We start from the raw sequence: 25,747 nt of genomic DNA on the forward strand, positions 1-25,747 counted from the left end.
ACTCGTCCCGCAGGCATCGTAGCGCTGCAAATGAGCAGCAGCGACGTCACACAGAGTATCAGTCAGTTTTTATTGGGGGGGGGGGGAGGTTGGGATGCCGAGCCCACACCGGGACTAGAACCTGGCTTCGAAGGGGCAGCGCTGGCTGTCCGGTCTCAGCCTCCCCTTAACAGGGATCACAGGGAGGGTTGGAGTCGCTCACCTCACCCGCAGGAGGGGATGCTTCAGCCTCGGGGCCAGACTCCCTCCGGCTATGCATGGCAGACACGTGTCTACTACTGCACCGCAGGCAGAAGCGCGTCAAATAAATGAAGGCATCCTCCTAGTGCAAGCACGGAAAATGTTTAATGGAGGGAATGGAATCAGCACTTTATTCATGTCATTTCGTTTCAAAAGCTTTATTCGGTTTGTCAATAACAACCGTATAAGCAATCATTAAAGTACAAAACTATGGTTAACAGCCCTCAATACATTCATCATGGGTAACTTTATGTACAACCTAAACAAAATGTATTCGTGCAAAATCGCATAAAAGTGCCAAGTGCTAGCTATATAAATTGCATGATGTGCACATGTCGCAATAAGGTACCATATGCTCCTCTTCCTCACGCTGGCATTTGCAGTAAGTCCCGCGGGGCGCACTCATCTTCGTGGTGTGTCGAGCCACGCTGGGGGGGACGGGAGCGGTAAAGTTGGAAACTCCCGGCGTTTGCAGCGCTCATGCTAAAGAGGGGGAGGGGTGGAGCGGGGGGCCCACGCCGGGTTTCATGGGATGCCTACTCAGCAGGGTGAACGATACGTGTTCAGGTTGCTTCCCCCGCCCCCTTGTCCCGCTGAAGAAACCAGGGCAGTAGAGTCAGGTTTATGGCCGCGGACTGATTGAGCCTCCAGAGCCCTCGTGTGATCCACTTTTCAAGCGTCGGTGCCAATAATGTGCTGGGTGCGTTGTTTTCTTACCACCAACCCCCTCTAATACCTTTTGTATGGTAGCTCTCTCGCTTCCCAAGTTTCGAAATGGCCCTAAAGCGCGACGTGCAGCGAGGACGTGGCTCCTTCGAGGCGCATGGCTCTTGCTCGGTAAAAAGTTTTTGGGTCCCGGTTTAGTTTTCAGGCCCCCACTCTGAGAGCAAAGTACGCTTTAAGGGGCTCCTTGGGGGGCGCATACCCCCAGGGCAGAGCGTGCGGGTCTGTGCTAGTCTCCGCCTCGGCGCCCTGCAGCGCTACCTGCGGCTCCCCGGGGGTGCCTTCACAGCTGCTCCCTAAGTGGTTAATTGGCTGGGAATGGGCGGCTGCGCCCTGCTCCCGCCGCAGGCCCGGATGTTTGCCCTACGCGCCTTACCTGCTCTGTTTACTCTGCAGCCAGAAAGCTAATCCCTGGGGGTCATCTGGACAGCGGTGTTTCAAGTCCGTACAAGGAAATTGCTGCCATATTTTCATTAAAACAAAAAAATAGCAATTATACTATTTTTACACTTGCCTCGTGAGTTTATTCAGATCTCAATATTTTTGTTTGATTGTAGAAAGCAATGAATGGTCGTGAGTATATGTAAAGTGACACCCTCACGCTGCGAACATTACCGAGTGTTATTGTTAGTCCGAAGCCATGCTGTGAAGTAGGTTTTCGTAGAGTTTAGGTTCCAGGAATAAGTTGACACCTCTGAGTACAGAGTAGGGGCAGGTGAAACCAGTTGGCTACAGTAGTACGTTTAAACTTTATATTACAGTAACGATATGTTTTAAGTTTTTTCCCACTAAAAAATTGTTGTATGCCCAGGTATTTAGCATTGACAACAGCTAAACGCTGTTTTAAGTCATTGTATTGTCTGGAATATTGATTAATAACAGGGCACAAATCCTTATCAAGGTGAAGCAGCAGCTCCTTCACAGAGCCAGGACTCAGGCCCCAAGGTCAGGGTTCACATCTCTATAAGATGAAGCATCAAGTGACTCCCAAGGCCAGGGTCTGATTCCAACCAAGACCAAGGGGGGCTCTTGTGTGGTGTGTGTGGGGGGCTCTTGTGTGTGTGTGTGTGGGGGGCTCTTGTGTGGGTGTGTGTGTGCAAATGCAATACGTCTTGCATTTGCGACAGAGTAAGCTATTGGCATTGTAAATGAGAATGCCATTTATTTATCTGTTTTCAAAACCAACACATAAATAAAAAGTTTGTCATTTACAATGCCAATAGCTCAAACTTTTCCAAAAGGCGAAACCGTTGCATTGTAAATGCTTGTTATTATTGCGCCGGGGAGGTGGTGGTTCCCAGGGCTTTTACAAGCCCAGAAGGGGACTCCACGTGGTCCCCCTCCGCTATTCAAAACAAAGCCCCGGGGATATGGTTGTCTCCGGGGTTTTTACAAAACCATGAGGGGGGTGTGGTGGCCCCCCTTCTTTATTCAAAACAAAGCCACATCGGAAGTGGTGGACCCCGAGGCTTCTACAAGCCCAGGAAGGGGGGTGCATGCAGCCCACTTCTATAGTCAAAACAGAGCACTGGGGAGGTGGTGGTCATGGAGGCTTCGAGGAAGCCCAGGAGGGGGTTCCATGCAGCCCCATCCATTATGAAAATAAAGGCCCAGGGAGGTGGTGGTCCCCATGGCTCTAGGAGCATTAGGAAGGGGGTTCCGTGGCCCCCTCCTTTTTCTATAAAATGCCCCAGTGACCTGGCCTACTAAGGGACCTTTATGAAAACAAGCGCAGGAGCTTGCACATGTTTTATAAAAAAGAATTTCAGTGAAAAAAGCTGTATTTTCGTTTTTTAAATGTTTTTTTGCCCTGCTGGGGCCCCTCTGGGACCCCAAGACCTAGGCTTGTGGCTCATGGTACTACTACCCTGCCCCCTTTTCTTTTTTTTTTACATTTTTCTTTTGTGACTTGTTGAGGTGTTGGCAGCCAATCAGAGATCTGCAGATCTCTGTTCGAGCTTGTTCTTATTCACAAATCAGTAGAGGTCGCTGATATCCAAGTTTGAATTTCCTTAAATTTCTCAACAACTACTGAATAGATTACACCAAATATCTGAAAGTGTGTTCTATAAACCAAAATCTACCTTTCTCCAAATACGGTGTAATTCCGTGCAGCAGTTCGGGCTGTACTCGTGTTTGAGCACCCATTGAAATTAACATGGGAAACCCACTTTTTTGAGCCCTCCTTCTTCTTGGCCTCCGCTTGACGGAACACCTCGAAACTTTCCATACACACAAGAATCACCACCACACTTTTTTGGGAAACTTTTGTGAAGATTCGTCAAACGCCACTAAAGATATAGGCAAGTCAAAAAATGATTTTCCTATGGAAACTAGGTCCTAAATATAACTACCTACTGGCTACCACCAGTAAGTTATATATATAAGTCTGCTAAGCAGTTCTCTACCCTGGGGACCATCACCTCCCCAGGGCAGGCCCATCAAATAGAAAGGAGGGGTGCAGCAAGGCCCTCCTCCTGCAGCCACTAATGGCCCTGGGAACTGCCACCTCAGGGCCGACTGCCAACCTCATGATGGTGCCCAGCCGCTGGATATAGCATATTGCAGTAGGCTAGGGTTTAGGAATCACCAAGACACCCTCAGAGTAGTGATACATATTACAACACCATACATAGGGGCCGATTATGATGGCAGACAGACCTGAGTCCGTCCGCCACCATAGAGTAGGAGGGGCCGTCCGTAGGGGCTGCGGCGGTCCCTCCTTGCAGATTAGGATGTGACCGGTCACATCCTCAATCTTTAACATTGCGGCGGGTGCAGCTTCAAGCTGTACCCGCCGCAATGTTAAAAATGCATGCACGGCATTTGCGTGCACAAAGCAGCAGGCACCACGCGGTGCCTGCCGCTTTGTCCACGCAAATGTTGGGGGGTACCATAGGTACCCCCCATGTGCACCCCCCACCCACCCTTCACCAAGGGGGCCCGCAACGGGCCCCCGAAGTCAATGTCCGTATGCTTTTCCACGGTGGAAAAGCCGCAGTGGAAAAGCATATGATTTCCGCAATCCTAATATGGCTGGCGGTGTCTGATAGACACCGCCAGCCATGTTAGAGCTTTTCCGCCGCGGTCGGAAGGCAACCGCGGCGGAAAAGCTGAGGACGGATTTTGAGACCCACCGCCATCCTAATTTGGGGGTGGGTCTTTTGTTAAAACAACAAAAAAGCTTGAAGGTCTGGAAGGTTGAGCAAAAGAAGTGGCCACAAAGAAGTGTCACACACCACAATCACAACTAACGGTGAAAGACCATCAGATGTAAAGAAGTCCTATCAGCCCACCCATGTGGCGGAACATCGTCATCTAGGACCTTATCAGCAGGTTCTTGTGTGGCCAAGCCCAAAGATAATGGCTTGGTACCAGTAGATCCTGATTCTGAAAAAAGATGTGTCCTCACCGAAAGTGGTGCTGATAGGGTGCAGTGCTCAAAAAGATACGTGATGGTAATTAAAATGACGGTTGAGGTAAAAAAATATGTTTATTGGTATCTACCAAGACGTCAAATATAAAAACAGTGTGATGACAGTGTGAGAATATCACTGTACAGTAAGCTTGTGAAATTTAGGCCAACATGTTTCTGCCGTTATGGTATCAGTTTACCGGCATTCTTCAGGGCCAGGCTGAATTTTTAGCTACTGCAACATCCACCATAGTTAGTGTGAAAAAATGATAATTTAATCAAGAAAACATAATGATTACAGAGATGGAATGGTGTGGCCAAATAGACCACCCTACCGTATCCTCGTAAGTAACTGGGTAACGAGGAGTCCTTTCCTGTAAACATCAGAAAGAATTTTTTATGTCAACAATGAAACAACGTGGATTTTGATAAATGTGATGTGAACTCAAATTGTGGCATATTCATTCACTCAGTGGGCCAGTCAATTTCATGACGGCCAAATTATATCCTGTGCATTATAAATAGTCACATACAGTTAATCTGTGTACAATATGAAAATAAATCTCACATGCACTTACCCAGCTTTGTGTGGGAAGTAAGCCTCACCTCACCCGGCAACGGCTCGGATACTGAGGCCCGCTCTATTGGACATATGGAGAAGGACAATTTCAGGGCATGATGACTGTCACTATCTCAATATGTTCTAAGATTATATTACATAAAAAACTTGGTTGTTCAAGATAGCCCGTGAGGTCAAGAAACACCATGCGCTGCATTGAGAGGGCTGCATCCCATTAGAGATTTATTGTTAAATCATAATCCCTAGTTTAAAGAATTAAAAATTAGGAATTCTGAAGACAACTTGGGAGTCTGTGTATCGAAATCAGCACTTATATTTTCAGTGTTGTTATCTAGAGTTGGTTATCAGGTCCCCAAAACCTTCCAGACCTTCAAGCCTTTTTGTTGTTGTAGCATAGTTCATAAGGGGTATGAGCTTGATAGGTCGGTAAATCTAGTCCCCTAGACCCTCCTTTGACAGTTGTTTTTCCGGTGGGTCTTTTGTGCCTCAGAAGGGGTTTTCCCGCATCCTCCTCCAGTGGCTTCCGCCGGCCCGGAGGATGCGGGAAAACCGCGATCCTAATGAGCCCCATAATTTTTGCCATGTCCAAATATAAATTTGCAATTTGAGTTGCACGGGGCACGATGGGGATGAAACTGTGATGATAGAGTGAGTAATATATATTCCTCCCTCTCAAGTACTGTATTGTGGATGATGGTAATTTTAATGTAAACTTTGTATACAACTTATTGCATTATTATTAACTGGTTTTTACATACACATGCACTTTTAAAGGTTTTAACCAAAACAAAAAGCCATCAAGTGGGTAGCAAACCACGTTTTTTCAACACAATTAAATGATAGGAGGCTCAGGAACAAGCATTTAATATGATATAAGGTTTTTGTCTACGGCTCTGTCCTTGCTTTTTAAATCTAGGGCCGATATGTAAATAGAAAAGTCATGTGTGTTACACTCACTGGGTGGAAGCCCACCATGAACGATGTGCAGCTTAATGCCAACAAAATGTATTTTAACTTTGTTTTACTGCAAAACGTTTGTGGCCTATGGCTGAAATGTTTTTTCAGAACTTCTCTTGGCGGAAGCTTTGACAGCTCCCACCAAGCGAGAGCAAGCTCTAAGTCCACTCCCAGCAGGCGAGAGCAGGAAAGCTGCTCCCGCTCGCTGGGAGTGAACAGGAAAACCTCCCGCTGGAGGTGGGGAGCCGACAGGTTCTGCTGGGGGCATTGAGGCTACCTCTGCGGTACCTAACGTAGCACGATAGGTGCCCTGGGTGGGCTCCAGGACACTCATGATGAAGAGGCCGGGTCAGGGGTGAGGCCTCCTCCCCTCTAAGTTTTGGCCAGGCCCCTGGAAAGGGATTCTCAGGGCCAAAATCAGCCCAGGGAGGGGGCTTCATGAGCACGGACTTCCCGGAGTCCAGCATGAGAGTCATTATAGTAATGATTTTCATCTTTTGCATACATTCAGGAACTAACAGAAGCATCTTTCTGGCACCCATAAAGATTGTCCTCCACAGAACTTCATGACCCAATCCAAGAGAATTGCAAACGTGATCACATGACACTAAGGTTGATTGATCTGCATCAGGTGCCCCTTCAAGACAGCATCATATTTACAAAAGGTTTTCATGCCTACAAAGTAATGATGACAAAGTCACTGTTATGTACCTATGCAAATTTGTTATACCTCAACAAAATTACCAATCATTAGTACTTTACATATTGGAGTAGGAGTGACCTACACATGGAGTAAGCTTCTCAAATGTCCCTGAAAACTTGTGCATCAGTTCCCAGGCTTAGAAAAGTAATATATATATTTAAAAGGATATTGCATCTAAATATGTCGGTCGTACCTATTGTATTGTATTTGGTATGTTTTTTCAAGTTGATATTTTTCCTGGTTTCTCTTCTTAATGTTTTGAGCAATCTATCTGGTAAAATAATACAAAATGCAGGACTAACCGACTAAATTATAATACTACATACATTTTACATTCCTAAAATAATAGTTGTACAGCAAAATATGTCATACTTCGAAGTGCAAAAACTCCATTGACCCGATATATGAACATAGTTGTTCTGTAGTTGTGTATATAGTATCCAGTGACTGTTTTTAAATTGCTGTCTAATCTTTCCTAAATGTATTTTGTTCTTCAGTTTTTTCATGTTGCCTACGTCCTCATCAAATTTGCAAACTCCCCTCGCCCGGATCTTTGGGTTCTGGAAAGATCAGTAGACTTTGGAAGAACGTACATGCCCTGGCAATATTTTGCTCGTAAGTAGATTCTTTGGTATGATCAACTAATTTGAATACAGTAATGGCCATGTATTTTCTCAATGACATGGATCTTTGCAACAGCAATTTTCATTTTCTATGCAGTGTTCATACTTCTGAATTGTGGATCTGTAAAAGTATTTATGATTTTACAGTATACAATTCTAAACCCATGTCCTATTTTCTCTGTACTTGTGAGGTCATGACGTGTGGTTTTGGGAAACACTGAGGTTAAAAGTTAGATTATTTGAATATCTACAACAGATAACTTTCACCTTGGACCCAGATGCATGTGCTTCATGTGAAAAAAATAATACATATATATTTTGTATTAATATAGGATACACCTACCAACGTAGGACAAAATAACAGAGCATTATACAATGAACAATATTGTTGTAAATTCCAAACAACATTTTTCTGTAGGAAATGTTACTGTTGATTTTGGAAGGAGGAGCAGAAAGGTGTCATTAGGAGGGTCTGGTTCTTACTGTGTGCTTCACAAGAACGTAAGGGAGTAGGTTTTACGTACCCTATGATCCTTCCCCAGAACCCCTAGCGCTCGCCTATTTTCAAACTCATGTTTCGTTATTGTGCCTGTCTCCCTTGTTCATTTAGCTCATATATCTCTGAAGCCCTAATGAGGACCACTCCTTGGGTATTCTAGATTCGTATTGTGCTCACCTTGTAGAATGCCTGCGCATTCGTGATACTGAGATGCCAGCGGGCAGTTGTAATTGCGTTACTGTGCTGTCAGAGGGGGTTTAAGTTTGAGAATAAACCTAAGAAGAATCCTTTTTTAGTACAGCTATTCTTTTTAACAGCCACCTACCCGAAGATGGAAGAACATGGCAGGAGCAGATGGGGACATTAAAAGTGGCAAAGAGAAGAGGTTAATTTGGTATCAAGGGGATATCAGATGGGCAATTGAAGGATCAAAGGGCCTTGAAAGACCTTTTAGGCCATGCCTGCAGGCATCTTGTCATGCTGCCCTGGGTACCAAACCAAGATTGTGGCAACATGCTGAAAGTGGAAGGGAGAGGTGTGAAGAACCGGGCTTTTAGAACCCAGCGGCGCCAGGGGCACGCCCAAAGTCTTCGGATTCACCTGTCTTGGTTTACAGAGACACAGAATACTTCTGGGTGGCGTCAGAGACCAAGTATGTTAGCTGCAGCTAGTAACAGTGATCCTAGAAACACAGCATGGTGGTATTTCAGGAGACTGCTCAAATTCGTAGAGCAAGACTTCCCTTTTTATACACAATAATCACATTTTATGAGGATACACTCCCACTGCGGCAAAAGTCAACCAATGAAATACATTCTCAAACAAAGTATCACACGACGAAAAGCTCAGTTTGCAATGTCCCAACCCAAAGTTAATCATTGGGAATGTCCCCAAATCCAATTTCCACAAGCAGGACAAACCCATAATTGAAAAGCACAATGCATGTAGTAAAGAGCATAGAAAAGGACACAATGTCTGATAGTGAGCAAGATAAGGCATGTGTAAGGAGACTAAAAGTTAATGATGTCCTGAACAATGATTCGTAATCTCAGACAACGATCAAACCAGGGAAATTGACTCGGCAGGGTCAGTTTCAGGTGATGGTATCAGGTTCTTGCAATTCACCTCGGAGTCAAGAAAGACCCTGTTAATATGTAGAAATATGTGAAGGCCAGGTTGCTTCGTTCGTTCGACCACATTTGTCGGCCTGCATGATGGCAAGACAAAATGGAGGCCTTAAACAAAATGGAACCCATGTTCGAAACGAAATCTCCAAATTACACAGCAAACTCTCTAGCTAACGTGACATTTTCACTCCACATTAGTCGCATTCGCCAAATACGGTCCGACATCACCAAAATCGTAACGGAACCATGACCTTTCGTAACGAGGCCCATTTTCACAGAACCACAGGTGTTCCCCTACTAGTTAGAGAGAGAGTGGCACCATAAGTAAACAGGGTGCAGCAGATATGCAAAGGTATAGTCAGGGGGATGATGGGGATAGGAAGCAAGAGTCAAGAATGCTCATTTTCCTCTTCCAGGAGCCTTCAAAGGGTAGAGGTTGGGTGAAAGGTTTGTCAGAGGGAATACAGCTAGTGCCCATGAGAATCTGGTCATGTGACCATGAGCACCCAATCAAAGAAGAAGGGAACTTCTGGAGTCATGAGAAACTCATGCATACGTAAATGCATGTGGGTATGCAAATTCTCTTTATGGAACGTCCACTCATTTACTTGTTATGTTATGTTATGTTATTATGAGTTTGTAGAGTGCTATATCACCCAGAGGTATCTAAGCGCTATCAGCGGACACACAATATCAGTAAGGCACCAGACCACTGAATCACAGGGGCCCCCATGCCTCCAAAAATAGCACGGTCTTCAGATTCTTCCTAAACACTAGCAGATTGGTTTGGTTCCTGAGTTCTGCTGGGAGGCGGTTCTATGCCAAGGGGACAGTACTAGAGAAGGCTCTGCCGCCCTTGGATGCGAAGTTAAACCGAGGGCATATCAGGTTACACGCATCCGCAGACCGAAGGGTCCTACTTGGCGTGTAGTTAGTGAGCTGTTCCTGGATGTATTTGGGGGCTGAGCCATAGACGGCCTTATGTGCGATGCAGAGGCTCTTGAATGTTGCTCTTTGAGCGATTGGCAGCCAGTGTAGGCTACATAGTAAAGGCGTGGCTCGAGTTTTCCTAGGTTTGTTAAAAATGAGCCTGGTCGCATCGTTCATTACAACCTGAAGTCTGGCCAGAAGGTTTTTTGGGAGGCCATAGTATAAAGAATTGCCATAATCCAGCCGTGCCAGGATCAGGGCAGAGACCGCCAGCCTAAGCGTGGAAAAGGACAACAGTGGGGAGAGTTTCCGCAGCTGGCGCAACAAACTAACACAAGTGCCCACCACTGCTCATACCTGCTGTGTCATGGATAGCAGGGCATCAATTCTAATGCCTAGGCTTTTTACTGCCACTGCTGGTTCTGGAAGTGGCCCTGGTTTGGCGGCCAGAACTGATTGCTCCACGGATTGGCAGCTGTCGTAATTGCCGGGCTTCCGGTTTTTCCGGATTTATTTTTAGAGAGTTGTCCGACATCCAGTTGATTGTAAACTTGAGGATGTCTTGCATTCTCAGGTGGGCCTTAGCTGAGTGGTCAATCTGGATCAGGATTTGTGTATCGTCGGCATAATTATAAACTCTGCAGTCCATCCTAGTCAATGCTGCAATCAAAGGCTGCAGGTATATATTAAAGAGCAGGGGTGACAGAGCCGAGCCCTGGGGCACACCGCATGTCAACTTAGCTGGTTTTGACACAAGGTCTGTGAGTTGAACTCGCTGCGAGCGGTCTTCAAGGAAAGACGTCAACCAGGCTTGGACAAAAGTTAAGTATAAGGATGAAGTCTAGCTTTCTCGCATCTCCATGGAATTGAGGATTGATGCCGTCACCATGGACCTCACCCTGCTGCGAGATGACCATTGGAAATTATCAGAAATGGTACAATCTACAGAACAAGCAGTGGCAACAATTTAACCAAAAACTTCAGTCTTGCATTCCCAACTTTTCACTTTACAGGAGGAGGTCTGCATCCTGAAGGACCGCGTTGAGAACGCTGAGGAGTGATACAGGTGTAACAATATTAGAGTGGTGGGCCTCCTTGAGGGGGCTCAGGGCAATGATGCATAGGTATATAGGGATACCCGGATACGAGGTTTCACTCCAGTGACATTATTGTCTCCCTTCTTTTCAGTGGAAAGTGTTCACAGGGTCCCCCCACATTGCCTGCCTCATGGCTTCCATCCACTAGTGGCACGCCTTATGCATTACCATGACAGGGACACTGTTTTGAGTGAGTCACACGAACAGGGCAATTTGATAGTTGACAATGCGAAAGTTATGGTGTTACCTTACCACAATCTAGCAGTTCAGTGGAAATGCCACCATTTTCTTGAGGTTAAGTAAGTGCAGGTTGCAAGAGCATCCCATCCAATATGCACTTCTCTTCACGGCCCGTCTGCATGTCCAGGTGAATGGTGCAACTTCATTCTTCTCCAACCTCAAGGATGTCTGGACCTGGATGGAGTCCCATGGACTAGCTGGCTCTGGACCCTCCTTGGCTCTGGACAGGCAACCACTGCCTAGAGGGATGAAATTCTGAAAAGCGTACACAACGCCCGACCTCTGTGGCCTCTTACGCGCACCGCACAACAAACCTGAAGAGGTCATCCAAGAACACCGTAAAGCACTGCAAATGGTGGGAGACTTTTGCGACCCCGCTCCTCACTACAGTGTGAATGAAGATGTCTCTATATCCTCAGGGGATTCAGACTCTCACGTCCAACATCATGCCCCTGAGCACTGATGTGTTGCCTTTGGTGACTCCTCAGACGTCCAATGATATCCTTTAACAAACAATGTAAATGTAACTGTATATGCGTATTCACATCACTTGTTCTCTCCCACTTGCTTGACTGTTACATGTGACATGTCTCCTAATTCCTTGTGGGAAGGGTGGTCGGTCACTATTGTTCTTTATACCACTCTCGCAGGCTTTGAGTGCTGACATGTCACTCTTGGGATGCCCTGTATATGTTATGTGGGGGCTTATGAGGTCACCCAGTCTGCCCTGTATTTTTCTGTTCACTGTGGGACGTGGCTGCTGTTCCATATCATGCATCACTGCTCATCTCTTTTTAATGGCTCCTTCCTACCAGTCCTTAGCCTTCTTTGTCTGGGCAGGCACCTGTTGTACACCTGCTCACAATGGTATTTGATTTGTTATCATGTTCCATTTTTAGTTCTTTACTGTTTTGGCCAGCACTTGTTCCCCTACCATACATTTGATCAGACTCATCGGTCTATACCCAGAGCAATCAGGACTCATACAGCCTCAGGCACCCTACCATGGCTACCACTAATGTTAATACTTAGAATGTGAGAGGTATTCATACCCCTTCTCATACTTATGCGGTATATTCCTGTCTGCGGCATGGGCAGAAGCACATAGCCTATCTACAAGAGTCCCATATCGTGGCAGAGGAGGTGTCTAGATTACAAAAACGTTGGAGGGCCAGGTGTTCTCTACTAATTACTCAACCTATGCTCACGGGGTCCTAATATGATTTCGGGTGAGGGTCCCTTTCCCTGCCATGCACACGGGTATTAATCTGGAGGGGTGGTATGTTTTCATTGAGGGATGCCTGGATGATAGGCAGTTGCTCTTCAGGGCGATACATGCCGCTAATGTGGAACAAGCCCCATTTCTTCAAGCTCTATCAACTTTAGCCCGGTCGCGTGACATATCCTGGGTACTGGGTGGGGACTTTTATAGCATCCTTGACATAGGATTAGATCGCTACTTCCCACCCTTACCCTTCACTGTGTCCACCTTTATGTCCTCACCACCTGGTTGGTACACTGAGAGTTACTAGATGTATGGTGTTACTGAAATCCCAATACCAGAGTTTATTCATACTATTCACATCCCCATGGCCTACATGTTCGCCTTGACAGGTTTGTCTGCACTCAAGACATTGTTCCACATATTCCACATACAGAATATTTCGGCCATACACACTCTAATCGTAGCTCAGGCCAAATGCAGCTGTGCTGGGAACAGATCCCACCACCTATACCTTTGATCTGATTTTCCGGTGGCGCTAGAGAGCAACTGCGAAGCCGCAGCCGCTGGTTTGGACGATACTGTGAGAAGCTGTGAGAAGCCCGCGGAGCCCGAGTCCAAGCTAGCCCAAAGCAGGGGGGAAACAGCGGTAGAGGCCCCCCTGGCACCCGGCACCCGGCATCTAGCATCCTGCATCTAGCGCATCTAGCGCGGCGGCGGTCACCAGCGGCGGAGGAGAGGTGAGCAGCGGCAAGAGGTGAAGGCGGAGGCGGAGGTGGGCGGGAAGAGGAGAGAGCACAGCCCTACGGCCCCGCCTCGATTTGCCTTGTACCACCTCGCACTTGCTCGTACTGCAGTCAGAAGCGCACTACAGGATCCAGTGGGTCTCAGGGGGGGTTAAGTCAGCAGGTCACCTCTGCCCTTGTTCTGCGCTTCCGTACCCACCGTCCAGCACCCTGTGCATATTGCTTCAGAAGACGAGGGAGACGATTGACAGCCTTTGCGTCCGACTCCTGGCTCCAGTCTCCAGCGTCCGTGCCAGCGCTAGTTTTGCATCTGCTACCGCTGTCCTACCACCCCGGTCTTACCCCCTGCTTCAGTAGGGGATAGCGGGAGAAGAGGGGGAGTGGTGACGGATGGCGGAGTGAGAACGGATAGCAGACGGTAGCCTGCTGTCTGGCTAGCTAGCTGGAAACTCGAGGAACCTGTGCACCGTTGAACACTTTCAGCGGGAGGAAGAGGGAAACAAGCTTTTCCGCCTGCAGGTTCATAAGCTTTCCGCTTGTTGCTGGTTTACAGGCGGCAGAACAGAGAACCAACAGCGAACCATGGAGTTGAGCTCTTGAACCCCTGAGCTCTTGAACCCTGAGTCCTGTCCTAGAAAGGAGTATTTCCGGAAGCATCCTTAGGCAGCGATTTAGGGCAAACTCATGAGGTCAGGCAAGACCGGGGGGTCTTTGGAGCCAAAGCCGAAATCGAAGGCAACAACGGGAAATAAAAAGGGAAATAAAACAAAAACAAACCCAAGCGCACCCCCGGGCACAGAGCCGAACCTCATCACAACAGAGCAGGAACCGGTCTTGGCCTTTGAGACGGCAGCAATAAAACCGCAAGCTACGAACAAGTGTTATCAACCAAAGATTTACACAAAGTTCAACATTTTAAAGGACCCGGGTTCAGCCATCTTCTCGAGCAACGAACACCTGCATGGCTTGCAAACCCCACTGTTACCGTTGTCACCGCGACCATCAGACTCGCCACCACCAATGTTAACAATGACCACAAGCCCTTCTTCCCCAGAAAAACCCATGGCACAACTGCATCAAGGCGGGATCTCGAAGCACTGAAACATTAGCACAGCTCAGAGGACCACATCTGTAAGTGGAAAGCCCCATGATTTTATCTCCAATCCGCAATCACCTCCTGCCCACCTGGTAGGACAGGATACATGCAGTCGGAGCAACATCCAGAGGTCTTCACAGGCCGAGCTTACAGTCAACGAAAAAACTTCTTTGGCATCACATTCAGGCGACAAACAAGGTAATTGGCCAATTGAAAGGGCACCTGGGGCCGATCCAAATACAGAAGCAGCAGTATTTTCTAAGGAAACACACTTCAGCCCCATGCCCCGCATACAATCCACGAGCCACAGCCACAGCACACCTATCAAGTCTGTAAACCCAACGTCTGGATGCGCTCCACCACTTACAGATCCGAATGACTATGGCCTAGCTGACGTACTGACCAACTCGGGAAGGCTGGGAGCAGGTTCTCAGGGCCCTAGTCAGAAAGCTGATGGCAGGGCAACGGTGTCTTATCTTAACACACTTGAATGGGAAGATATGCTTGCAACCTATAATCCAGTTCACAATGAGCACCTCCACCTTTGCCCACCCCTGGCAGCCAACAACGCTAACAATATTAACAACAGTAAAAACGAGAAAGAGCTCAAGAAAGAACAAAACACCAGTACCTGGAATTCATTGTTAAACACAATCCAGCTAGCTGTCGAAGCCCTGCAATATCAATCTGAAAAAATGGAGTTACAATTAACCCTCCTTAACACACTGGCAGTTTTCACAGCCGGTATTGATGATAAGCTGGGCAACTTGAATAATTTGATAACGAGAGCACAAACAAATACCTACCTTAGCTGCAATTGTAGTGGACAAACTAGCTACATTGCCCTCAATGCTAACTGGCCTCATAGGCGACATAATGAACCTACACACAGAAAACGCAACAAAAGATCTGGACTCCAACAAAATCGAAGAGGGAGCATCTAGGAGGGAAACATCCGGTATAAGGCCAAACGACCACCTTGCTTCTGAAAATTTGAAGGTAACACAGACGGGACTGGGGATCCCGCAAAAACTCAATGCAAAACAACGTCGACAACAAAAAAGGAAAAGGCGCAACCAAAAACCACAAACAGATACAACAAAATGCTTCTCTATTTTCACTGGTACAAAGAAAAAACGTTCGGTTAACATAATCAATGCATGCCCAACAGATCGGGCAAATCATGCTTCAAACTGTTTTAATCGACAGCAAAAACTAAACAGCAGTTCGTCGGATCAAGATGGGAAATGGACCCAAGACTCTCCAACAAGAGACCAAACAAAACAAAATGATGCACACAAAAAAGAGGCAATGAAGATCCAACTGCCTATACAAATCAGCAGAAACAAGATCAAACAAGAGTGTGACACTCAAGGACAAGCGGGAGAACCAGTACCCCCAAATAAGGAGTCTGCTTCCCTAGCGCAAGCACCTGACGAGACGATCAACCAAGAGGCACTAACATCAGTTGAAAGTAAGCAATCATCCACGTCAAACCCCCATGAAGGGGACAGAAAAAGAATTACTGGTCCAATGCTAAGCTCAAACCACGAAGATCCAACCAGGGTCACAGCAATTACGACTGCTCATTCCATTCCTAGCCAAACAGTGCACTCACAGGTAAAATGGCCACTCGACACGGGTGCAATATCAAAGCAAATTTCTTTAACCAAATCCACAACACATCCCGCCCAACACCGGCGAAAGTAAATACCTGGTAACCCATGAAGTACAACTAGGCTATGGACCAACAGCTAAAGCATACCACTCACCTACAAAACCGCAGAGAGAAGGAAGCATCCAACAGCCAACAGAGATCCTGGTTTTCTACCCTAAATATATGTCAAAAGGGCAGCAGGACCTGCTACATCGCGGCAACATTCTCAGACTAATGGAATGTATCCCCAATTTGGGGGGCCTAAGCACAAAGGACCTAGTCTCTGTAGAATTCTTACGCGCTGCTAACCCACAAAGCCCGGAGGCAACCATGACAACTTGGACCTCTAGCAATGTCGCAGATTTGATCTTAGCGGAAATAGAGCTATTCAAAAACTGGGGAATCAAGCTGGTCCCCCTACAAAGACCAGCCTATCCTTCGCCATTTCTGAGCAGGACAAGTCTGGTGCCAGAGATACACCAGGTTCACACCTTTAGCGTTCTTAGGGATGCACTGGGAAGCTCACCTAAAAGAAGCAAGAGTAGCCCCTGGCAGCGACCAGCAGCACGTCCAACGGCGGCAGCAGGCCCTCACTTAGCACCATCTACAAGCCGCTTGAGCCCAGTGCTAAAGAAACATCAGACTCGCACTTTCAGTGCAATTAGGACCACACGAGGAAGCTCACCAAAAGGAAGGATATGCAGCCTCTGGGGCCGGTCGGAAGCAAGCTCAACGGCGGTATCAGAGCAAAACCAAGCTCCTACAAGGAAAATACTGTCCAGAACCATCTTTATACGCCCTGAAGAGGCCGGACGCTATCAACAAAACAGAGAAGGCAGCAGGGGAAGTGCATCAACCATAGGCATCTGCTCCTGGAACATTTATGGCCTAAACTCAAAAATGGACGATTCAGACTTCCAGCATTATATTACTCTCTTTGACATAATAACGCTGCAAGAAACCTGGCTTATAACTCCACAGTACATCACAGGCTATACTTGCTTTGCCACAGCAGCAGCAAGGACCAGCAGATTTGGCCACCACTCAGGAGGCCTGGCCACCTACGTTTCCACTACATCAATATCTTCGGCAATCCTTATGGACTCATCTTCATCCACAACATTAGCAGTAAAGATAATATTAGCCCTTGGGAATAAAGAAGAAGAGGTATGCATAATCAACGCATATGTTCATCCCAAAAACAGAGCTAAAGACTCCTCTAAAATCTCCAATCAATTGGCTGAGTATGTCACCCAGATGGAAAAGCCACTCTTCCTTCTGACAGGGGACCTAAATCAAGATCTACTTGGTTCGTCAGCAGCAGAAGAGGCACTGGCTCTAAACAGAATTTATACTATACCAACGCAAAGTGCCCCACTAAACAGGAGAAAACATCAAAACAACCGTTTTCTCTACAACCTAGAACAGCAAAACCTTCGGGCACTAAACGGAAGATTTTTGACAGACTCTCCTTCAGTAGAAACTTTCTATTCGACCACAGCAAGCTCCATTCTGGACTATACTTTTGCTAGTCTTGCGTTATTCCCATACATCTTGGGGTTTAGAATGGAGGATAAGGGTGAAAGCGATCATCGCCCCCAGGAATGCCATATAATATCAAAGACACCAACCGCAATCAGGCCAGATACAATGCTTGGGTCGACTTACTCCATGAACCAAAAAAGGATCAAATGCACACCAGTTAATTCGACCATTCTGGCTGAAGCTGCACTTCAACTATACAACATCCAAAAATCAATTGCTGTTGGGCACACTACCTATTGGGAGCAATACATGGGAATACTGCTAAAAGAACTGGCAATCAAGGGTGCCCCAAAAGTCAATCCTCATAAAGAGAGCAGCAAAAACAACCTAAAGAAAGAACAGCGAGTACAACTAAAGACACTAAGAAGATCAGTAAACCTGACATTATGGAAGCTGAGATTAGCCCCTAACAGCATCTACCTACGAGCAGAGCTGAAACACCAAAGGGCTGTGCTCAATCGAACAAAATGGAATATTAAAAAAGTCGCTGAAAACGAGGTTTGGGCACAATTACTATACGACACCAAAACTAACAACAGTGCCCGCTTCTGGCAATCAGTGAATAGGATCATGCGCCCACAGCACAAAGATTTAGGATCTCACATCACGGAAGAGACTTGGATTAATTATCTCTCCAGTCACTTCAATGACCATTCAGAGCACACAGGAGCACAAAACAAGATCAACAAGAGCACAGAGTCAGATTGTGAAGCGTACATGTCTGCGATATTGGGTCAGGTCGATCAAGGCTCACTCACCAACAACCAAGACATCTCTAGAACTCAGCAGATAACCTCAATCAAAAAGCAGATAACCAAAGGCAGGAAAGAAGGTGCTCCAGGACCAAACGGTATCCCTCCAGCCCTTTTTAAAGCAAAAAACACAGAGTGGGCGGACATCATGCAAACCCTATTCACGGAAGTTAGGCTTCTAAACAGAATACCAGAATCCTGGAGGTGGTCGACGATCGTCCCTATTTACAAAAAAGGAGACAAGATGGACCCAAACAACTATCGCTTAGTAGCCCTCGTTGACAACGAGGCGAAATACTTCGCGGGCACCATCTTAGAGGAGATTGCACTTTGGGCTGAGTCAAATCTGATCATACCACTGAACCAGACCGGCTTTCGGAAAAAGACTGGTACAGCAACTAATATCCTTGCCATTTCTCTAATTATTGATGCAGCAAAAACCAAAAAACTCCTGCTGCATTTGTGCTACATCGACTTCAGTGCTGCATTCGATAACATCGAGAGAGGCAGACTATGGCACAATGGGGCATATCACAGCCGACTCTAAACATGTTGAAGCTTCTTCACACAGACACCTGGGTACAGGTGAAACTAGGAAGCGGCACCCATCTGTCCTCAAAAGTTCGTACCACCAAAGGACCTAAACAAGGGTGCGTGCTTGCTCCAATATTGTTCAATCTCTTTATGGCGGATTTACCAAGACTACTCGATACCTGCAATTCCCACTCCCCGAGGATGGGAGGGAAAACTCTGAGTAACCTTCTGTACGCTGATGACGTTGTACTACTCAGCCACACCTATATTGTTCTCCAGCAGCTTCTGATGGAAATGCACAATTATGCAACGGAAAACACCTTAAAAATAAACCTGAGCAAGACTCGTACGATGTCAATCAACATCAACAAAAAACAACAGAAGACCTGGTCTCTTGGCGGTTTAAAAATTGAGCCAGCTTGCGAGTATAAATACTTGGGAGTTATTTTTGATAGAGAAGGCTCATTAGTGCAGCAGAAGCAGGAAACAAGAAGGAGAGGAGCACTGATTGCCGTGACGTTGAGAAATTTAGCTACCCAACTGATGGGACCGACCCTGACCCCCTATCTGAAAGTCATTCAGGCGAAGCTACTCCCCTCGATTACCTATGGCAGCGAGGCCTTGCGGGGAAGAGACTCCAAAAACCTGGACAACATACAGGTTAAAGCTTACAGAACAATGTTTTCGCTCCCGCTCCACACTTTGCCTGCTCAAATAAGACTGGAGTTCGGCCTGCAAAAACAAGATCTAGCCAGGCACGGAGCATACATAATTTGCTGCCACAAACTCAGAACCGCCACTACAGACGCATTAAACTCTTTGCTATGGCAGGACATACAAAAGGCAGGGACGCATCTCAGGCAAGAACTTACTTGCAGGCAGCGCTGGGAGCGACTAAACTCTGCGCTCTGGGACATGCAACTTGGGCATAACACTTTTAAAAAACTAGTTTGGAAAAATGTCAAATTACTTTCCTTACTAGAGGACAAGGCTGTTTTTTCCAAAAGACCTCATGCATGGATGACCCTCAACTCGTACAAATCTTTGACACCACAAACATACTTTAGTCAGGGTTACCCAAAAGCCACAAAAATGAGGTTCCTGAAATACAGATTAGGGATTCTGCCAAGTACAGAGTACCTCCCACCATGGCTCAGGACCGAGGGCAACGAGGCCTGCCCGCTCTGCAACTCAAAGACGGGTGACATTCTCCATGTCACCTGTCTTTGTGAAGAACTACAACAAGCCCGCCAACTGCTCCTTAAGGATCAGTTTAAGCAAAAAGGGATTAGTACCAGAAGGCAAGCGGTGCTCGCCTGCCTGAATCCTGCAAATACTAAATTGAACTGCAGATATGTCAAATTTCTCGCGATGGTCGAGCAAAGAATTCCAAGGCCGCCAAAACCGGGGATCAACAACACAGATACAGACTAACAAGCAGACGGACAGAAGGAAGCAAGGGAACCCACTGTTCTATCTTTGTAAAATGGCGCATGGTCAGCCACACTGTACCTTTTAATTGTATGTTTATTTTTTTACGGTTTTAAAGTATGATATTTTGAGATCCCTTGTAACATGCTTTGCACTGGTTTTAATTAACTATCCATAACAAACTTTACCTTACCTTACCTTACCACCACCTATACCAACTTGGAAACTGCAAGCTTCCACATTGGAAACCCCTCTTACAGGATTCCATCACTACTAATATCACAGAATACTTTCACATTAATGCTGGTTCAGCCTCATCTCCCTTGGTACAATGGGATGCATTTAAAGTGTCTATTCAGGGGATTTGTATGGGTAATGCAACTTAATATGCGTCAACATTTGACCAAAGACATTTCTCGTATGGAGGTATATCTGTTGGGCCTTGAGGAATTAGCTAGATCTTCTGTCCCCACCCAGGAACAACTATATCAATCCTGGTGTGAGCATCTTGCTCTTTAGGAAAGGTTGCGCTGCCTTGACTATGCTGGCAACTAAGAGAGGAAAGCTCTAGCAGGATAAATCAATCCAGTTCTAAGATGAAGTCAACTTGTTATTTGTCGTTTCATTGGTATAAAAAAAATCTTTACAAATTGAATCAATCATATTTATATACTCTATGTAAAATTAATCAAGTAGATTATGAACAAATTGTATTTGTTTCACATTTCTTTTACATACTTTACAGAGGAAGGAAACAAAGTGACACCGGCTAATCAAATGTACAAAAAATTTAACTTTTCTTGATAGTTTAGGATAGTTTAGGATAAACACATATGTTATGAAAAACACAGATGTTATCAATAAACTGTAGTGTTAAGGTAGACAGTGTATCAGCCTTGATGGACAATAAACCCTTGTTGGTGGTGACCAAATGTTAACCGTCTCCAGGTAAAAACGCCTAGTTACCGTAGACCGGCCAATACAATAAACAACTTGATTGCGTATCACTATGACTGTGACATCGGTCAGTCAAAACATTTTGGATTCTGTGTATGCTTTTCTTATTAGGCTTTGATCCTGGAAGATGTAGGTCAACGGGTTCCGCCTTATGCTTTGTGGCCGCTTGAGGACTTTGCGGAACGAATGTCACCCAAGAATTGGGCCATGCTTTAGAAGACTTTCAGGGAAAAAGTAGGTTGCATAAAAAATGGAGAGCCACCATGTAAGCTATATGCAGGATAACGCTGGAGTTTGTGGCTTTTCAAAAGGGTTCACCCTCTAATTTGATCGTTGTGCAAGGGGGTCTAAAGCCTCTAGTGGGGCCGTAAGTGTGTGCATAATCACATAGCTGAGGCAATTACTTTAGAAGTCCTGGGAAAGTTGGCCTGAAAGGGGGTGGTGAAAATCCTTAGTGTGCTCATACAAGTCTGGGTCACGGGCACGATCCAAAAACTGGCATGTGAGGACTCACTACACCATGCCTAAACTACTCTGCACATACTAAAAGAATGCATGCAGATGCAGACCACCAGGGTACATTGTTGGTGTGGCTTATTCATCAGGAAGTGGACAGACGTTCTATCCTGTCTTTTTGCTGAGATGAGGGGTAGGTTTTGTACATAGAGAGGGATATACATTCCGACTTTACACAACTTTATACTCAGTTGTATGCCTCTGTGTCTATAGCACCATTGGGAGCCATCAGCAACTTTTTGACTGACGTGGTTCTGTCACAGATTTTACCTGATGACTGAGAGGGCCTTGATGGCGGCATCACTGACTTTGAGGCTCAGGAAGCAATTTGCGCACTTGCCACCAACAAGCCCCAGAACCTGATGGGCTACCGTCCAAATTTTACAAAGGATATGTCCCACTACTGGTGCCAAGACTGAAAACTTTGTATACCCCTGCACTCACTGCGGTGGCCTTGCCACCCTCGTTGAGTTTCTGTCAGTCTCCTGAATGAGTGAGGGCCTCACCTCAGTTTATATTTACTTATTGCTTTGTTCACTTTACCTTCTTTGTTACACTGGTATTACATAACTGTTTGCAATTATGTTTATTGGCATCTCCGTATTACAATAGTGCTCCTGTATGTGTATTTTGTATTACCATTTGCTACCTTTACCACTGCTGTTACTACGGTTCATCTGACTCCCGCATACTAGTGTTTGGCCTTTATTAACCAAGATGTAACATATCACTGTATTGTGAATGCATGCTTTTATTAGTATGAGTATCCAGTGGCAGCCAGCACAGATCGGAAGTGGCGGGGCAGGAGGCGGGGTGAGGGGGATTTGAAATTAAGAAAAAAAAACACCTACCTTATCGCTGCGTCTCTCCTCGCGTCCGGAACGGAACAGGAAGCACACAGGCTTCCCATACTAATCACAACGCTGCAATGCAGTGTTGTGATTGGTCTGAGCGCCGTAGTTTGGCACTTAGCCAGGGAATGGGAGCCTGGGCATGTTCTCCACCCAGGCTGCAATGCAGCCTGGATGGAGAACTTGCAAAGTGTGCATGAATGTTTGGCCGGCTCGAGATCGCCGGATACACAGTCATGTGTACATGGAATGGTCAAACCTCTATTCCTCCTGCTTTCCTGTCATCAGATCAACCCTGCGACGCCCACCCTGCAAAGCTGCTGGACCCGGAACAAATAAAATGATAATTATGTTGAGTTATAATCGTTTTCTTTTTCTTTTATTTCACTGCTCAAAAGCAGTGGGGCAATGCTCCTCCACCTTAGCTGAGGAGCCACCACTGTACGTATACTAAAAACGTTTTGGTGTGGTGCATATTCTGTACTGTAGTGGAAATTTTAAAAATGCCAATAAAAACTATTAAAAGAAAAAGACAATAACTGGAATCCCTTCTGGACCCATGGCAGCAGATGGCTTTTGTCTTCTTATATAGCCCACAATTTGTTCACAATTAGAAGAAACAGCAACAATATTGTTAGTAAAATTAACCTGAGAAGAGTGAGTGTCAATATTCTCTTTATAAAGTTTAGTAATAAAAAGGGTCTACTCATGTGTAGAAATCGGATTTGGCAATGTTTTCAATTTTGAACTACAGTTTTTTGCCACAATATGCCAAAAAGATCTCATGTTACTGTCGTGTATGCCACATTTTTTATCATACAAGTTCTTATCTCACTGCATGTTCCTCCGGGATGCTCTTAACTTAATACTCTTCCTCCTTAAGGATCTAATCGTTTGTACATGATCAAGAGAAAATGAACAAAACTGATTACGCATCAAATTATTAATTTCTCCAGATAAAGGTGTATAGGCATCTCCCCACACTAAACACTTTTCAAAAACCAATCTATCCTCAAAATTATTCTTCATATATTGCACCAAATCAAACATATTTAGTTCAAACGCTGAAATTGGGTCTAAAACACATTATTCTATACGAGATAGATCAAAATGAGATTTTTTTTTTTTAACTGAATGGTATGGGGAATTCCATTACAACTTGGCCTGAGAGCAATACATTTCTACAATTCCAGAATCATTTTCCAGTGAACAATCAGGAACATTCTTGATAGGAAGGGAAAAACTAATTCGGATAAGAGCATGATCACCACAAGACCTACTTATAGATCTTAAAGCAAATACATGATAATGAATGGGCTATTTATTATATCATCGATAATCGAAGAACCCAGACAGCTATATCGTGTAGCTTTAGCTGGAATATCACCTGCCATTCTTCCATTCATTATTAAGGCTCTCAGAGATTTCAGCTCTCCTAACAAGCTGGTTCTTTGTTTATCTGCTCGGCTTTTTCTGGAATGCCCCACCTTTTCTCAAGGTCTACATTTCTATGATCATGTAACTCTTAGTTGAAAATCTTCGCGTTGAAATTGATGGTACTTACGCACCACTGTGTTGTGCAACACTTTTGAGAATTACTACCTATATTTTCAAATTATGCAGATTTTTAGATTTTTTTCTCAAAAACTTTGTTAGAAATAGCAATATTTTAAAAAGAATAATACTTCGGATTTCACCAGCTCACTCTGAGGAGTGCAGGGTAGATTGGATCCTGCTCATCTCCATCTCCCTTTAGTGAGTTGGTGTTTAAAGATTTTTGGGGCGAGGGTTCTAAAATACACCGTATTTCCCTTGTTAGCAATCATATAGTAAAGTTTTCAGTTCATGATGCGTAATAACATCGAATTAATTATTAATCCCAAGTCTAGATATAGCAATGCGTGTAAAGTTCATAATGCAGTCCTAAAATGTCATTTACACTATACAAAATATAATTAGAGAGAGTGCAGTCTGATTAAAAGGAGAAAGTATATTGACACAGGGAGGTGGTGTCCTTGGGTCCACCTCCACATTTTATGTTCTACCAAAAGTGTGACGGTGGGGCGAAGATGCTTACTTGTACGGGATTCTGCCCTGTGCAAATAAGATTCACTTTCTGCCCAGTGCAAACAATCTTAGGGTTTTTTGGGTCTGTGGCAGTATTATTTTGTCATTTTAACATACATTATGGGGAAAAGTTTCAATTCATTACTATCTGTGTAATACCTGAACTCACCTATCAGCAACTGAAAGTTGACCAGTTGACCTCTGCCAATGATCATATCCGCGTAGCACGACATGTGGCTTTAAGTTTTGGTCCATACGAGCTTGAACGTTTTTAGCAGATGGTGAATTATGAGGTGAGTACAGTAAATCCATAAGTATGCACAGAATGCCATGACTCTGATTATATGGAGAGCAGCCCTCAGTGACCCAGTCTCTGTAAGAATTTAGGCTAACTTTGTTTGAGTTGCTTTGGAAGTACCTAAAATACTCAAAGATGTTTTCGATATTAAACAATAATGTGAATTTGTTATCTGTTCACTGCAGCTCCGAAAATTGCTTGATAGGTTAGTTCAACTGGTGTCACCGAGCATTAAGTGGAATGTGAATAATTTATCTCAGGGAGCAAATATATACATTTACAGGAAAAATACATTTGTTTGCATATTTTCTAACTTCCTTCGCATATGTAATGTATACATTTTGTACATTAAGTACATATCGGCCCGATTCCGAGTAGGGTGGAGTATTTACCGCACCCAATAAATACTGATTACCTGGGTTGTGGATTTTACTGGGTGTGGTAAATAGCTCCTTTTTCAAGTTTCTCAGCAGAATGAAGCATGGCATACATTTGTATTTCATCATGGCAAAGTCCACATTGTTTGCATTATTACCTGCCCTTTTCCCCAAAATAATTCTCCAGTATTTGCTTGTGAAATCTATCAGAAAAAATCAGCAGGGCTGCTATAATTACCTCACAGATCGAAATTCTGAATCCTCCACAAACTCTGGATTGTGCAGGAACTACCTTCTCGGAAGAGGGTCAATAGTTTTCAGAAATTCACTGTAAGTCACTTCTGTGGCTGACTACTATGCATGTAGATACTAACATTTTGAATGTGGAAAGGTGGGATTTTCACTCTAGAATCAAAATCAGAATTCCAGAATCCCGCCACAGGTCGACTAGACCTTTTTACCTGTCATAGAGTGTAGAAGGCAATCTTTTTCAACATATCAATTCGAACTACCTCCATCACCTTCCCCAAAGAACCACTGACAAAAAGTCAAGTTTGAAGATTT

The 25,747-nt window shown here is 45.1% G+C and overlaps 1 protein-coding gene across 1 annotated transcript in view; it reads left to right on the forward strand.

Annotated features, from left to right (window-relative positions):
* The window catches only part of LAMA3 (laminin subunit alpha 3), a 1,118,674-nt gene that overhangs the window by 195,475 nt on the left and 897,452 nt on the right, over positions 1 to 25,747 (forward strand). The window contains exon 3 of the mRNA XM_086917979.1: positions 7,116 to 7,233. Coding sequence (XP_086774105.1) covers positions 7,116 to 7,233 — 118 coding nt within the window. The remainder of the gene's footprint in view (positions 1 to 7,115; positions 7,234 to 25,747) is intronic.

The sequence above is a fragment of the Lissotriton vulgaris genome, chromosome 4_1, assembly GCF_964263255.1.
Source record: "Lissotriton vulgaris chromosome 4_1, aLisVul1.2, whole genome shotgun sequence".
Taxonomy (NCBI): domain Eukaryota; kingdom Metazoa; phylum Chordata; class Amphibia; order Caudata; family Salamandridae; genus Lissotriton; species Lissotriton vulgaris.